Genomic DNA, 16,945 nt, shown 5'->3' on the forward strand with positions numbered 1-16,945 from the left:
GGGTGTAACCAGTCTATGTGTGTGCACACAGGTGTAACTGGGGAGCTACCAGGACGTGTACACGCACAGGTACCGCTGGGGTGTAACCGAGGTGTGTGTGTAACTGGGGTGTGTGCACACACAGGTGTAGCAGGGTGTACCCAGTGTGTGTGCATGCACAGGTGCAGCAGGAGCATTACTGGGATGTGTGCGCACACTGGCGTAGTGGGGGTGTAACCGGTCTATGTGTGTGCACGCAGGTATAGCTGGGGTGTTACCGGGATGTGTGCGCGCACAGGTGTAGCGAGGTGTTACCAGGGTGTGCGAGCACAGGCGCGGAGGAGCGCAGTCTGGCCCTGCCTGTATCTGCGGGCTGCCCACGGGGCTCCGCGCGCCCTCTGGCTGGGTTTCCCGCAGCAGGGCTGGTGACCGGCCGCCCAGCACACAGCGGGGAGGGCAGGAGGCTGCAGCGGCCTCCAGCGCCCCTAGCTCCGCCCTCAGGGCAGTCCCAGGTGCTCCAGCTCTTGGCCCGGGCTGGAGCCGCTGAGAGCTTCTGTTCAGCTCAGCTGCGCGCAGCCCCGGGGAGCCCTGCACCGCTTGGGCTGGTGCCTCCGCCCCGCCGGGTCCCTGTGCTCCTGCCCCCTAGCTGCCCTCTGCAGCCGGCGCTGTCTCAGGGTGCACCCTCTGCGCCCAAGGTAAGAGCGATCGCGGCTGGCCAGGCTGCTCCAACTTTCCCCGGCCCCTCCGAAGCTTGGGGCGCCGGGCAGCAGGTGCCCGTGCTGGAGATTCCCATTCGCTCCTCTGGGCGCAGACCCGGGGCGAGACGAGGCTGGACTCCCCTTCCCCCAGGTAGCTCCCAGCTGTACAGGCAGCTTGGCATGGTCAGGAGGGTGCTGATTGACCAGCTCCCTGCGGGCTGGGGCATGGCATGGAGGTGTTGGGTGTATTTCAAACCTGGGACACTGGCCCCCCCGAAACAACAACTCGCGAGAGGCTTCCAAAGCTGCCATCGCCCCCAAGCAGAACTGCAGAGTGCGAAGCCCCTTGGGGCTCTCTGCTGCAGGAAGTGCTGGGACCCTGGAGAACTGCAGCCAACGCGCTGTGTGCTGAAACTGCCCCTTTTCTGAACTGAATGGCCAAAAAACCCCAGTGACTCCTGGCAGCTGCTGTGTTTATTGGCAACAGAGCTGAAGAGAAGAGGGTGATTTAACTTCCAGAGTTCTTAAAGGATGTAACATAGTCTCCTTGCTCTCTCTTCCTAGGGGCTATTTTTAATTTTAACACAGACCCTCTGTATTTCCCCTTCTTCAGGTACCATTATTATTTATGTCTGGTAGTGCCCACACTGTACTTAGATGCTTTCCTAACAGAAAAGCAGTCAAGGTATTAGATGTATATGGGACCGCCCCATTCCTATAAAAGAAGGTGTTACCTTGATATGGTGAAAATGTACTAGTATTAATGCAAATAACAAATACTAGAGTGTAGCATTTGAGCAGGGTTTAGAGTAAAGTCTGAATTATTTTATCAAAAGGAAAGGCAGTTTAGAAACCCGCTATCTGGTGCCAGGTCTCAGGATTGTGCAGCGTTAATATGTGTGTGTGTGTGTGTTTGAGAGAGAGAGAGGCACCATTTGGGGCTGAATGGATGCATTAAAGGAGTGTCTGTTCTAACTCTGACTTTCCTTGCTTACTTGCCTTCTATTATATACCTGATTTCCCCCCCATTTTTTAATTAATTTGCTTAATTTGAAAAAGTTATAAAGAGAGAATGGGGAAAGGAAGGAGAGAGAGGAAATCCAGGGGTGCCAATGTCACTACCTTGTGCTTCTGTTTTAACTCATGCTATAGAGATGATGTGATGTGTATGGATAAGCACTGAGATTTGGGACACCTGGATGATGTCCCTGTTATCAATCCCAATGTGTTATAGTGCTGATTGAAAGTAGGTTCCAGAAGGATTAACAGCATACATTGTGTCAATGACACATTCTTTGGGCTGAGAATTTCTGTGCCAAGTTTAAAACCCAGGTGAGCATTTTTGAAGTTATAAATTGTAAACAAAGGGTAGTCTGGGAATAATGTAACACAATACAATGTACTGAATTAAAAATAATTCTTTAAAGAGTCCATTGGATAATGGCGAGTGATGAGTTGGGATAAATACAACTAGGATGACTCAATTTTTTTTAACAATATTGCTTGATGAGTTCTATATTTTGTCCTGTAGTCCGTACTGCGAGCAAAATTTCTATTGAGCTCAGAGGAAATCTTGCCTAATTAGGGACTGTGGGATTGGACTATCTGTAATACTTACAGTATTAAGGGGAAAAACTCAAAAGTTATGTAGAAAAAAGTGTATTTATATTCCAAGATGAAAAAAATTGTATTCTGAAATGGAAAAAAGAGTGAAGGCTGAAATTTATCTACTTTAGCTGCAAAAATTCTGCAACTTAAAAAAAATACAGATATTGGAAAGTCTGGAAACAAACAGTTAAGGGATCACTTAATCGCTATCCCATTCAGCAATTTTTGTCATTCCATATGATTTTCTCTCTTGTCCAATCTAAACTCCCCTCCCTAACATTTTTTAAAAATGTAAAAGTGAAACATATCAAACTACTAAGAGATGTAAAATTATTTTTGCTGTTTGAGAGGAATAGCATTTCTCTCACTGTTGCACTAATAAGATTCATTATTACTTGCTACAAAAATGTGTGTCAACCATTACACAATACTGTTAAAAATACAAACTTGTAAACTCTATATATGGACATTAATCTGCAACAGCATGTAATCAGCACACTGTATAAAACAAATCAGATCAATCATTCCATCATTTCAGTTCTATTCATAAAAATATTCTTCTATTTTACCAACCATTTGATCAAAAAATGTATGGCACTCTGCTGTGGCTAAATGCACTCTGAAACTATATTCCTTTCAAAATCTTTGCATTTAATATAGATACATAAAAATCAACATTAGGCATCCAGCAACATATTTCCGTTACCGAACCAAACAAGGGAAGAAAGTTACACTTGGATGGATGATAGAATGAAGAAGAATTGATAGATAGTGAGGAAGAGTGTGGATCTCTTAACTGTTCATTTCCAGACAACTGAGTTTGAAAACTGGGTTTATAATGGGAAGCAACTTCAACTTTAACTATGGGGTGGCTACTGAAGCTTCATTTCATGATCTACCGGCCTACGCAAATGAACTGAGGAAACTACCAGTTTTCTTGTGCAGCTTCTGTCTCGCTTGGTCCTGCTAATCACCTGTATTAGAGACATGCCCTTCATCAAAATGCAACAAACCTCCTATTTTTCAAGTTTTTTCATGCATGTTGTCACGTGATGTCCAATGACAATATTATTATCCTGTAGGATCAAAGGCAATGTCACACTAAAATTAGAACAAATTTTCTGGTTCTCTTCTAGAGAAAATTAAAAAATAAGGCCCAGTTCTGCAAGGTACTGATCATGTCTTGGGAGGGCTACATATGCTCAAATCCACTTACTTCCATAAGAGTGGAGGAGGCTCAACCCCCTAGGCTCAGAGGCCTGATTCTGCATCTTATAATTAAATGGGAGTTTTGCCACTGTATTCCAGTGGTGCAAGATCAGACCTATATACTTCTATGTGCAGGAAATTAAACAAGCCTTTCTCTTCTTTATAGTTATCGAGGCTCATTACCATGTAAGGTGCAGTATATGTATTTACCCTGACCTTGGACTAATCGCTGTCTTTAAGAGGCTGTTATACCCAGGGAATTTATAATAATGATTTAAAGCAGATTAATGTAATTGGCAGGTAATCCAATTTTATAATCAAGTTTGTCTTGTAATCTTGACAAAGCTGTGCTGCACTCTTTGCTTGAAAATGTATTGGTACTAAATTGTGATGAAATGATGCCACATGGCGCTTTTAGTTCTTGGTAACACAGCCATAGTTCCTCCCCGTGCTTCCAAGGCATACTTTCTTTTAGGCATCATGGTCCTTGTAGAATACTACCTGTTAATATGCAGTGTACTGAGTAGCAGAGCAATTGCCATTTTAGGTGGGAACTCATAACATTCAGGTCAATTGATTGTTCATGTTGTGAAGTAGGCTGTTGATCAGTTTTTATTTAAATAGTTCAGTCTTAGAAATTATGGTATTAAATATTTTGGGACATTTCTCAAGAAGAGCCAGCATTAAACTACAGCCCTGCCCTGTAAAAATGTATACTGTGGCCAGAGTCCCAGGGTATTCAGTGCATGTTTTCAGAAGCTTGCTTATTTCACTGTAATTGAGTTGAGTCATCATCACCCACTGTCAGGAAATATTTTATCTTTGGCATCAAGCAGTGAGACTTATTCATCCCTTATATTTGCAGGGGGGTATTTGGGGACTAATAAAATATGGGAGGTGTCAGGACTTCTATTCTCATTCTGTCATTGGCTTGCTGTATGACATTCAACAAGTCCTTTAATTTCTCTGTGCCCTAGTTTCCCAGTCTGTATAAAAGGGGAGTATAATTATATTGTCCTTGCATGTTTGTGTTTGTTGTTTTTAGTGCTGATCAGTTTATAGAGTAAGACACAGTCCCTACCCTGAGGCATTTATAATCTCGGAAGACAAAACTAATTAACAGTTCACCTCAAAAGCACTGGGTTAGCATGTCATGGAAATGGATTTAGTTCTTGTTTTTAGCATTTAATACATCATAGGATTCCAATTGCAGGTCAACAGAGATGGGCCTCTTGAAATACATGCCTTTTGCTCAAGAGTAAAATTTTCAAAAGCGCTCAAGAGTAAAATTTTCAAAAGCACTCAAGTCCCATCGGCCTTTGTGAAAAGTTTAACTCCATGCCTTCTGGAAGAAGTAGTATTTTAAGAGGATTCTTGTTCACTATATACACTGAACATTGTTCCATATCCTCGAGTACAAACTGTTCAGTGTTAGAAACAGCCATTCTTCTAAACTGTTCCACCGAAGATTATTCCCTGTCAGAAGGGCCAATGATCATGCACGGGGTGAGAGTTTAATAGTGTTTCTTTGCAGCAGTTAGTGGTAGGACATATGTTTAAAAGCCTTTCAGGCTATCCTACAGGTCAGTTCCGTGATGAAGATCTCAAATTGTAGCAAAAGATGTTGGAACACTTACTGTGTTAGAGAAGAGACACATTCTGCAAAAGTCCTGAGGGATGATCCTACAGGCCAACCTTTCAGTAATCAGATGACCAAAAGTACCCCCTGATAATTCCAAATAAAAAAATAATCCCCCATTAGTCCATTCTTTGCAATTTTTGGGTTTTGTCTCTGCTTGAAACACATTTCTTAATTACTTTTTTATAAGTTGTGTGATTTCTGTTGTCATTGCTGATGGAGAATGTGATTAGCACATGTGACTGTATCGGACTAGGATACTGCAGAAAAAAAAAAACAACAAACTTATACGCCACTAAAGAAAAGTTGTATATTTGGAATAGCAATAGAAGATTCTTACAAAGGGATATTTGTGAAACTGACTCAAATTCACCTTAGATTATAATAACAATAAATCTGTTCAATAGCTGGATATTTCACAGTGCAAACAAGTAAAATACAACTCCAGGTATGATTTCTACCTTTGATATGTCTGACAACAAGGACGGTCCTTCTGCACTGCTGGCATGACAGCAATAGCTGAGGCCAGGAGCTGCCACACTAACATAGCTCCAGTCTAGATCCCCACCCCTGGGAAATGCTGGGTAGGGAGCAGTCTACTCTTTTAAAGATAATCCAGCCTTGGGCGGAGGGTAAGGCACAGGCACTATAAACCTATGACTAAGGCTCCTGTCACATGACGAGGTCAGAATTTCAGTTTTCGGTGTCTTTTTTTTTTTAATTTTTAATTTTTTTAATTGAAAGTTTCTCGACCTCATGATTTTGAAGAAAAACCTTCAAATGTGCCCTGAGTATAACTGAGCAGTGTGAACTGTCCTGTACATCGGAACGGGGTATTAATCCCATGATCCACTGCTTTGGGAGGGAGTGCCAATAGGGCTCTGGGACAGGAGGAGGAAAATGCAGGAGGCCCTGCCCGCTTGTTGCAGGCACAGGGTGCCGGAGGCAAGCAACAGTGGTTCATTGCCCAGAGTGCGTAGCGCCAATAAACACACCAGGGTGGAGAAGCAAGCAAAGTTTGAGATCTCAAAGTGGTGCTGGGAGACTTGACATGCCTCAGATCCAGCACCCCTACACAAGCGGCTTTTCCCTTTTTTATAATTTTTTTTCTCTTTCTTCTTTCTCCTCCCTCCCCCTGTAGCGGTTACGTAAGCGCAGGTGCATTAAGTAATCTTGGCCGCTGCAGCTCGTTAGTAAGTTTTCCTTCTGCAAGTTATCTTGTCCTTCTGCTAAAGGTGCACAGGCCTCATTATTTCTGCTTTAGACCAGTTAGAACTGTTGCAACTGATAATGGCTGTTACACCTGGCCTTTTAGGTCGATTAAAGTTCAAACATGGAGGGACTCTTGTCTGCTGAGGCCTAAAACCAGGAAGGCTCCATACCCTTGTGGCCTTCCACCCTCCTGAGTTACTTAGGGTTATGCTTAGTGACACCAACACGCTCACCCAAGTAGACACAGTCTGACTGCTGGGGTAAGTACTCGAAGAATCCCCACTGCCATCTCCTACCTCACTAGGTAGGGAAGGAGCCCCTGCTGCTCCTTCTAGGGGAGAGAAAGGGGTCTCATGGTGCTGAGTGCACCTCTCTGGGATAGGTGGGGCCCTCCTGCCAGCACCATTACAAGTGGAGTTAGTCACGAGGGGAGGGGGTCCATATCATGTGTGCTTAGGGCTCTGGATTGCTTTATTCTGGTCCTGCTCCCACCTCACACTCACAAAGGAGCACAGCAGGCTGGCTTAGCCGCTTCCTCCCCACTGGTGGGAGCAACTTCAGGGGAGGGTTAAAGGTCCATTGTAACGTAACTGCCTTATCATAGATTCATAGATTCTAGGGTCAGAAGGGACCAATGTGATCATCTAGTCCGACCCCCTGCACAAAGCAGGCTCCAGAACCCTACTCATCCACTTCTATAACAAACCCCTAACCTATGCCTGAGTTATTGAAGTCTTCAAATTGTCCCGAAGGTCAGTGTGAGAATTCTCAGGGATAGAATATATAGCGCTCATATAACACTTCATCTGTGGAAATCAAAGCCCTTCACAACAGATCCTAGGTAACGTTCCTATTGTACAGCTGGGAAACTGAGGCACTGAGTGTGCAAGTGACTCAGCCAAGGTCACACAGCAGGTTGTAGGCAGAGCTGGTAAAACCCAAGTCTCCTGACTCCCATGCAATAATTGGAGCACATTGCTTCCTATTGCACATATTAAAGTTATTTCCCATAATCCCAGTCTCTCAGTGAAGTGGGGTGCTGTCTTTTGCAATAACGCCAGTAAGTGGTTTTTAAGCTTCCATTTTATGCCAGTAACTCTAATGTTTTACATTTTGAAGCTGCTCCACAGAACCTCTTTTTTTTCTCTAAAACAATAATTTAAGATTAGATTAATCTAATTTAGATTCCAAAGAGTCAGGACAAGACTGAGGCTGAAAAAAATGACAATCACCGTGTTATTTTGGAAATTGCTTTTAAAGAGATCTGAAAGAGGAAGAATTTTTCAGCAATACTTAGCTGTGGCAACTTTTGATGCAGTAAGGATGAGTAGGCAGGGGAAGGAAGAGTTTGAAAACCCTTCCTTCTTCTAACTTCATGTCCAGGAATTGCAGGAGCAGCTAATGTCAGATACTTATCCCCTCTTGGTCTCTTTGACGTTGGTTAATAAACATTCTGAGGAAAATGGGGAATATGTATATAGGGAACAACTGAGTGTCATGTAGAGCCCCCATTATGCACAAAATTAGAACCTGTGTCCAGGTGAACTATCAGCATAAAAATATACAATTCGGTCATCAAATAGGTTAAAACAGCAGAAAATAAATTCTCCCTCTAATCATGTTATCCCTGATATCCCTAAATGGATATTAATTGAATATCTGTATGAGAGTCTACAAGTCAGCCTCTGCTCCTGTTTTATTTAAAGGCAATGGAAAATTTTCCATTAGCTTTAATGAGAGCAGGTTCAGGCCCTTAAACAGCAATGTTTTCCTAGTATAATGTGTCCATTTATTGCAGTTAATTTATTCTTTATATAATATTTTCTTTGTTCATCTTTATCATATACATTGTAATCCTTTTGCTTCTACATCACAGGTTCAACAGTGACCAATCTTGATTCATACATTCACAGCAAAGCCTCCATCTGTCTCATGGATTATAGATCTAAATTGGTAACTATCATTTGCTTGCAGTAATTATTATCAATTTTGTTAACAATTCAGATATTTTCTGCTTTTGTTAAATCTCCCTTAAAGTACTATATCATTTGGGAAAACTTGCTTCAGGTAATGGCATTATTTTTATCATGAACTTTATTCTTTAGGTTACATATCTGAGCTGTAAAAATCCATTTTTGATTGAAATTTGCCATTCAGGATCTGACTAGGATTGCACTTTATTCCTAAAAATGAGTAATTTTAAAAAAGATTATTTTTCAGTTGCTCCGGTGCCTAAGACTCAAATTTATATAACTGAAAAATGACTTAAATGTGAGGTTTTAAAAATAAATTACTATACCTAGTCCATAACATGGATGAATTTTTGGATGATTTTGGGAAAACAAGTAGAAATATTTCACTTTTGAAATGTGATTATGGTACATGGGAATAACATTTCTCATGGATTTTTATTAGATTTGTAAATCCAGGAAAAGGAAGGAATCTCCTGGGTTATGTAGTCCATTTCCTCCCCTACTCCCCAGTTGTTTGACTACAAAATAATTTTAATAACTTCCTGTTGTAGCCACAGTAGCTTCTTGTATAGTCTTGTCTTGAATATCTCCAGAGAGGTCAGAAATGCAGCCTCCCTTGACAGTTTGATTCATTGTCTACTTGAACTTAGAGGTGTGGCTTTTTCCGAGCATTCAATTTTCCTGCTTTAGTGTAAATGATTTTGCTTTGACAGTTGAATATAACCCTTTCCTTGTCATTATTTACAGGTACACAGAAGTCAAAATGGTAGGACTCTCCTCATGCCCGTGTTCCTTCCCTTGATAGCTGCTGTTAACTCTTTCTCCTTCCCATCATGGCTCCCTGTCCCTGGTGACAGCCATGTTTCTTTTCCCCTCTTCTCTGTTGGCTCACTTTGAGCCCTAAGTGGCAACTAGGAGTATTTGGACAAAAGTATATATAAAGAAAGGAAATTTAATCTAGAATAAAACAGGAATAGCTGGCTAATGGTGATAGATCTATTAGGCTGTAGAAAGTTTCTCAAGAAGAGGGGTGGAGGCTCCATTGCTTAGAACACTTAAAACTAGGCTGGACAAAGCACTAGAGAAAATACTGTTGTAAAATCTTTGCATGGCCTCAAGAGATGTATAGAATGCCCTAATATGTGTGTCTCATCTCTGTCTTTTGAAATCTCCAGCCAGAATAAAAATGCAAATTATCTGGGTGATAAAAGGTGAAGCAGTTAACAATGTTGACATGAATTTGTCATTATGGTTCAGAGTCAATATCCCATAGAGAGATGGGGGCAATTGACACTTCTCAGATCCATTGTTTCTCATTGTCTGTTTTCACATTTAGAAGAACATCACTTTCAGTTTTCATTCAGACTACCTTTCTACCCTACAAATGATTTTTTAAAACAGTCTTATATTATTACAGTATCTGTAAACTAATAGATCCTCCAGAGCAGTACACTAGTAGGGGCTATATGGAATTCTACTCCCATTAACCCATGCAAAGAATGTAATCACAGGTCCCCCCCAGAAGTTGGCTTTTCTCTGTGTAGGAGATATTCTAAACCAGGCATTAGATTGGGTGAGCATGTGACATACACAATACTGGCATTTTCCTGATGCCCCAGTCAGTTTCTGCATTGCTTTTTGCTGTCTCACACTTGCTTTAGGCAGCAATAGATATTTGAAAATAAACAAAAAAATTTTTTTGTTTATGTCCAGTACAACATTAATCCACATTATGAAAAGGTTCTAAATATGTATGTATGCCAAAGAACGTGAGTTCAGAGCTGTTGCTTTTGTGTGTGTGTATGTGTGTAATATATGACTTTGTGAGGGACTAAATAATTTGGGACTTGAGATATAGAATCTTTCCTTTGTATCTTGATAGTTCAAATCTAATCTGGGTCAATAGTAACTGAAAGTTGTTACCATCTGATGGCTGCCATTTTGGTGGACACTAGGGCTTGAACCAGAGATCTCTAGAGCTAAACACCCAGGCCTTTATAGATTGAACTGAAGAGCCAGCCGCTGTAGCAGACTTGCATATTCTGTGGATCTGGTGCAGAGCAGGACACAACACACATGAAGCCTGACCAGTAGTGGGCTTAATGTCTCTGCGATGATCTATGTGAAATGTATATAGCTGTTTCAGTCCAATTCCCAGTGAATGGACATCCATGCTGGGAAAAACAGCACTATAGTTGACATTGTTGCTGGCACTCTCAGTGGAGATGGCATGAACTGAACGGATTACAGAGACACAACTACCCTATGACCTGAGAGAGGATTAATGCACATTGGTAAGGTAGAGGTGAGGAAGCTGTCACTGCCACTGGATTTTCTGAACTTCTGATGTAGAAGATAGAGGATTTAATTCTCCAGAGATTTCCATTTGCAACTTTTCACTAGCACTAAGTTAACCTGGAAATTATTAGTATGAACCATTATGGCAATTCCTATTCGCTTACTGGGAATGAAGGCATTTGGCACTACATGTATGTTTCCTTAATGCCAGCTTCCATCCTAGCTGGGATTGAGTGTAATTTGTGCTGCAGCTGTCTGTGCTTTGTCATTGCGGATTCCCCTGTTGTTGTGCTTGGAAGAAGTTACTATGGCATCCCACACCAATTAATTGTACACAGCTTTTAATTTGACCCGTCGTTCTGGGCATGGCTCAGACTATCCGAGTACTTTATTCACAAGAGAAATAACACTGAGTGATGGGCATTATACTAAAAATATCATGGCTCCACAATACGGTATCACACAACATAAGGAGTAACCTTCACAATAATGTGGGCAGATCATAGCTTGAGAACGAAAGCACTTGCTCTTCCCATTGCTAATGCATTTCTCTAAAATAGGCTCTCTATGCTGATAATGCATTTACCTGAACAGAAGTGGCTGGTTTGGGCAAACAGAGCACACCTCTAGATTTCTTTATACGATATATTCAATGGTGTATGACTTTCAACAACTTTGCTTCTCAGTGTAATCATAGGTGCTGGAACTGAGGGTGCGGCAGGCTTGAAGTGGTTTCCATTCTATGCAGGGTTTACAGTTTGGTTCAATGTCTCTCAGCACCCCCTACTATAAAAATTGTTCCAGCAGCCCTGAATGTAATCTGCCTGGCTCTTCAAGCAAAGTGCAGCCAAGGTTCCTCTCAGTGGTTGGTCCATCGGGCCCTTGCTCAGTTCCTTCATTGACAGGAGAGAGAGGATTCTTTTTTCCTTTCTCCTTTCCTCTGAGAGCCCCCAGACCACTTCTTCTTCCTGTCCAAGTATCTGCTTTGCTGAATCAGACAGATATTCTCTTGATCCAATTGGCAGGCAGAGTGGATTTTCTGGGGCGGGGCAGGGCAGGTCAGGTCTCCTCTTTGCTCTAGCATGGGGTATGTATACCTCATCAGTCAGTGGAGCTAATTCAGCCTTGCGCCAGTGTAACTGAGATTAGAACCTGGCCTACTGTTTCTTTCAGTTGCCGATGGTCCTAATTTCTTGGACACATTTTTATCCTACTAGTTTTGATTTTAGCAATGGGAAGGGATTATCACTTATGCTGATTTATGTGGTGTTTTCCCATTTTCCCACTGTCTTCTCTCATATCTCACCTACTGGACATAGAAATGCTTTTCTGTGCAGCCAGCATCTTATTTATCATTTGTTCAGCTGCTAAGTTTTTGTCCTCCTAAGCAAAAATCATCAGCAATTTTGGCACTTCCATCATGATTTTCCATGCAGCTCTTTGAAGGGCCATTTCCTCATCTGCTCATTTTCCTGGAAATTGGAATTATTGCAGCATCTCTTGGTCGGCAACATTCTACTTCCTTAAGCAACCATAGGTGCTTGGAGGCTTGGAGAGAGAATCAGTTCTAGTCACACAGGTCAGACAGCATGAGGCATACTTACGTGATCCAGTGCTCTGCTTTTACTGTTTGGGAGAGGTATGCTCCTGTCAGGCCCATGGGCTTCCTGAGATCATCATGCAGCTACAGAGCCATTACGTTGGACCATTGGAAAAAGGAGATGGGTGCTCAGAACTCTTGAAATACCAGTAGGGGCCTGGGTGCAGGTACTCAGTACTTTCAAAAGCCAGGTAGCGCAGGTCATTATTCATGTATTTAGTGCGATGAAGAGGCATTTAATTCCACCAACTCAATACTTTCTCCATATCCAGAGATTTGGCAATGACAGGAAGAGCTGGCTTCTTTTTCATTAGCATCAGTTAAATTGCCAACTTTCACATGGTAAATAAGCACCCCGACTTTCAAAAGAAGCCAAAAATCAAGCTAATCCCATTTCAAACCAGGCCAAAACAAGCTAATCCCTAAGAACCCCAACACTGTGACTAGATCCCCACCCCCCGGTGTGCAGTCTGGGACTGTGGTGGGCCTGCTGCGCACCCCTGACTCTCTTTCCCCCTTGCTCCTGCTTGCCTGGAGCCGATCACCCCTCCCCAAAAGAGGGGGCGGGTAACAAGCTACAAGCCAAAAACTAGCTAACAAGCAACTCACAAGCCAATTAAGCCAAAAACAAGCTCAATTTCTGCATTTTTTTCCCATGGGTTTGGCATGTCTGGTTAGGAGGCATCTTGGGTTATCTGCCTGAATATTTTGTGATTTTTTGGTGTAAGTGACCATTTATCACTAAATCCAGATTGCCTGGGTGGCAAGATAGTCTGGAGAGCCTAAGGGGAGGGTCTGTGACTCCATGGTAAAACTGATAATGCAACCATGAAGTTCACATTTGTTACTGGGTTGGTGAAATCTAATTATAGAATCTAGCACCAATTTGGGGTATCTGCCCTGTTTTTTGACAGTGTGCCCTGAGGTATAGGCACTCTCAGTCGTGAGCCACCCCAGATAGTGGACACCTCTGAGGATATGGCTACATTTGGAATTTCAAAGCGCTGCCCTGGCAGCGCTGCGAAGTGTGAGTGTAGTCAGAGCGGCAGCACTGGGAGAGAGCTCTCCCAGCGCTGCATGTAAACCACATCCTTTACGGGTGTAGCGTGCAGCGCTGGGAGCCCAGCGCTGCTGCCCTGATTACACTGACGCTTTACAGCACTGTACCTTGCAGCGCTCGGGGGGTGTTTTTTCACACCCCAGTTGCAGCGCTGTAAAGTGTGAGTGTAGCCAAGGCCTGACTTGCCATGTAACCAGGATCAAGTCTTCTAATCTCTCTGCACTCCTGTGCTTCACTCAGAAATGGAAGGAGGTATATAATACTTACCTTCCTCACATGGTATTCTGAGACTTAATATTTATATAAAGTCTTATAACTAAATTGCAGACATGCTTTCTGGTGACCCAGAACAACTCACTCAGTGATATTCACATTGGTTTAGTGTAATTAATAACCAAAAAGTTTATTATAGATTTTCTACACAACTGACAGATTCCCTCATTTACGTGTCAGGTGAGAATGTATAAGCTGGGTGAACACTTGGAAAAAGCAACATGCAGTGCCTGCTTGGCTTGCAATTAACAGATGACCTCTCTAATCAGTGCATGGGATGAAGGTAGGATGCAGGCATGGAGAAATTTGATTTTGACAAATATAGCTTGGCACACCAAGAGCTGAATGAGTTTTGCCTTTACTATTATATGCTATATGTGATCTTGATTTTATGTTCTAGCCAGTTTCTTTTACTAGCACTCATCTCTGCATGGTGTATGAACATTGTGCTTTCAATATGTCAGTATGGATAGACAAGTCCCTTTACACAGTTGAGAGTTATTGTTCAAGGAACCAACAATATAGGGGGTCCATCATGCCTCGACGTATTTTCAGAAGTAACTAGTATTTTAATACTTTTTAAATGCTGGTCCTGGTCATAATAGGCAACTTCAATGATGATTAGTCATGTAACTGTTCTGTGTTGAGCTATGCTTAAATCCTGTTATCCTTATTCAGTCTAAATTGCTATTTACTTCAATATGATTTGGTTTAGGACTGCAGGATTTAGCCCAGCTCATGACTAATGTGTGTGAAACCTGGTAAACAAAGGCTTGTACTGAAACTTCTGCAATGGTTAGATTCTGATTTCATTTACACATGCTTTGAAGTGTCAGCGTTACTCCAGGTGTCTGCCAACTGGGGTAAAATGAGATTAAAATGTAGTCCGTTGTTTCTACAGGTTTCATTATGAGCTCTGCTTTTTCAGGATTTAATATTGTACTGTTTTAAATATTAGGTTATGAGATCAGATGGATTTTTTTTAAATTGCAAAAATTATTTAAATCTGAATTCTTGAGTAGCAATTAAAAAAAATTCTTGTGGTTTCAGATGCTCTTCTACCATGCTTTGAGCCAAACATGGTTTTATTTAAAAAAAAAAAAAAAAAAAGGGGGGGGGGACAACCAAAAAACCATCAGATGGAGTCCATTCTGAATATGGATTATATCTGTATCTGATTTTACAATTGAGAAAACGGCATATTTAATGGCACTGTAAAGGGAAGGAAGATGTGACATTTGGAGTCATCCTAGAGAAAAGTGTGTATGTATGTGCATGGGTGAGGTGTTACCATATAGATAGGTTTCTCTAATGAGGGGAGTAAATGTTGTTGTTGTTTCAACAATATCTGTTTGATATTCGTGGTCTGACAGATGGTATTGCATAGTAGCACTTTGGGGAAAGTAGATCAAGCTGGTGCATCTGTGTGTGTGTTCCCCTAAGATAGCTGTCTGCAGTTCATATTTCTCATTGCTTCTGCCTTCTACAATAAAAGCAAAATCCCCCCTTGGGCTAAGGGCTAGCGTGAGGTCTACACACCAGCTAAGCTGCACTTAAGTGTCAGTCTGGTTTACAGTTTATTCTTCAGGGAGACATGATAGTTGAAGCAAACAGGCACAGGCTTTGCAAAAGGGATTTCTAAAAACAATTAGCAGAAGGGATATACCTATCTACGTCAAAGCAATAAAACGCCTCATCACAGGGTGGCTAGCCCCTTTTGAGGGAAGATGGAGTCAGTCTCACAGTTAATGAGATGCTTCCCAGCCTGAAGGGATGGAACTGAGGAGGGTCAGGTAATAGCTTAATGCAGTGATCCTCAGACTTTTCACATCGTGCCCCCCTGTTGCCCCCTGCCCCTGGGAGCTATGGTCAGGAGCAGGGGGTGGTCAGGGGTAAGGGGACTGGGACTGGAGCTGCAGCCGGACGGGAGCTAGGGGCCGAGAGCAGAGCTGCAGGTCTGGGGCTGGCAGTGGAACTGTGGCTGGATTGGGGATGCAGCTGGAGCCGCAACGAGGAGTGGTGCCAGGGTTTCTGGCACCCTAGGCAGAATTCAGGGGGTGGCATTTTTTGTGCTCCCCACGGGGCATATGGGAGCTTCATTGAGCTGCTCAATTGCCTGCTGCTGTTTTCCGCGGGACGTCGGCAGAAGGTCCAGAAGAACAAAATGCCGCCTCCTGAATCCTGGCGCCCTAGGCAACCGCCTAGGGTTGCCTAATGGAAGCGCCGGCCCTGGCCATGACTGGGTGTGGACTCGCAGCCAGGCTGGGAGCCAGGGGCTGAGTCCAGGGATGTAGGTGGGGGCAGGGCATGGCTGCATGGTGCTACCTCCCCACTTCCTGTGGGGGCTGGCCCAGACCCTGCTGTGCCACCCAGAACATTCCTCTGTGCCCCCTTAGGGGGGAAAATCTCACAATTTGGGGACCACTGGCTTAATGGACACCCAGGCCTTAGAAAAGGGCTGAGAGAGCTCCATCTGAGGAATGGAACTACACAGAGCGGGTAGGTTTCTGGGGAAAGCCTTGAGCCAGGGTCTGCAGGAGGCCAGGTACTCCAAGAGAACCAGCTTTGAGGCCCAGTGCTCTATACCAGAGCCAGGAAGGACACAAGGAGCAGAGTCCAGGAGGGATGGAGAGTGGTACTCTAGAGGAACCAGACCGGGGGATGAATGCTCTGTCTCAGAGCTAGAAAGACTCTCAAAGGTAGCCTGGCAAATGGCTAGGAACAGGGCCCAGAGGGCAGACTGAATAGAAGCTCCAAAGAGCAGAAAAAACATTTTTTGTTGGGACTTTTTAGTTGGACTTTTGCAACCCAGAAGGGGTTCAGTTTTGTTTGTGACTTGGCCAGAGGGCTAAACCACATCTCCAGCATGGACTGGTGTGTGGAGAACTGAGGAGACGCATCTTGGGGAAGGAAACTGAGGCAGGGAGCACCAGGAGTGCCACAGTTGGCCAGCAATGGTGGTTATGTTGCAGTCCTGCTCTGATACTCACACATCATTCCCTGCCTGAGATTCCTCACCACTCCTGTGTGTTCTTTGGGATTTGGGGAAATGGCACAACAACAAATGGGTATAAACTGGCTATGAAGCAATTTAAGCTGGCAATTAGAAACCTTCTTGTAAACACTAGAGGAGTGAAGTTCTGCAACAGCCTTCCAATAGGGCAAACAACCTATCTAGTTTTAAGATGGAGCTTGATAAGTTTCTGGATGGGATTAGAGGGCAGGAGTCTCTGCGATATCTGGGGACTGGACTCGGTGACCGAGAAGGCCTCTTTCAGTCCTGTGTCCTCTGTTCCTATGATTTAATCAAAGTCCTCTAAGGCAACCTTTCTCAATGACCAGCCTGTGGACAGGCACCAGTTCCTGAGATCTCCCTGACACAGTTTAGGAAGACAG

At 43.2% G+C, this 16,945-nt stretch overlaps 1 protein-coding gene across 5 annotated transcripts in view; it reads left to right on the top strand.

Moving 5' to 3' along the window:
- Positions 1-499: 499 nt before the first annotated feature.
- RAB3B (RAB3B, member RAS oncogene family) overlaps positions 500-16,945 on the top strand; it is a 129,464-nt gene continuing 113,018 nt past the window's right edge. Inside the window, exons 1-2 of one of the 5 annotated variants that reach the window (XM_030573672.1) lie at positions 500-674; positions 8,222-8,298. In XM_030573672.1, the coding sequence (XP_030429532.1) occupies positions 8,278-8,298 (21 nt within the window). In that variant the 5' untranslated portion in view covers positions 500-674; positions 8,222-8,277. Of the gene's footprint in view, positions 675-1,277; positions 1,291-8,221; positions 8,299-8,391; positions 8,413-9,065; positions 9,085-16,945 lie in introns of those variants that run through there. The other 4 variants (XM_030573673.1, XM_030573675.1, XM_030573678.1 and 1 more) reach the window with 4 other exon arrangements.

Source organism: Gopherus evgoodei, chromosome 8 (genome assembly GCF_007399415.2).
Source record: "Gopherus evgoodei ecotype Sinaloan lineage chromosome 8, rGopEvg1_v1.p, whole genome shotgun sequence".
NCBI classification, from domain to species: domain Eukaryota; kingdom Metazoa; phylum Chordata; order Testudines; family Testudinidae; genus Gopherus; species Gopherus evgoodei.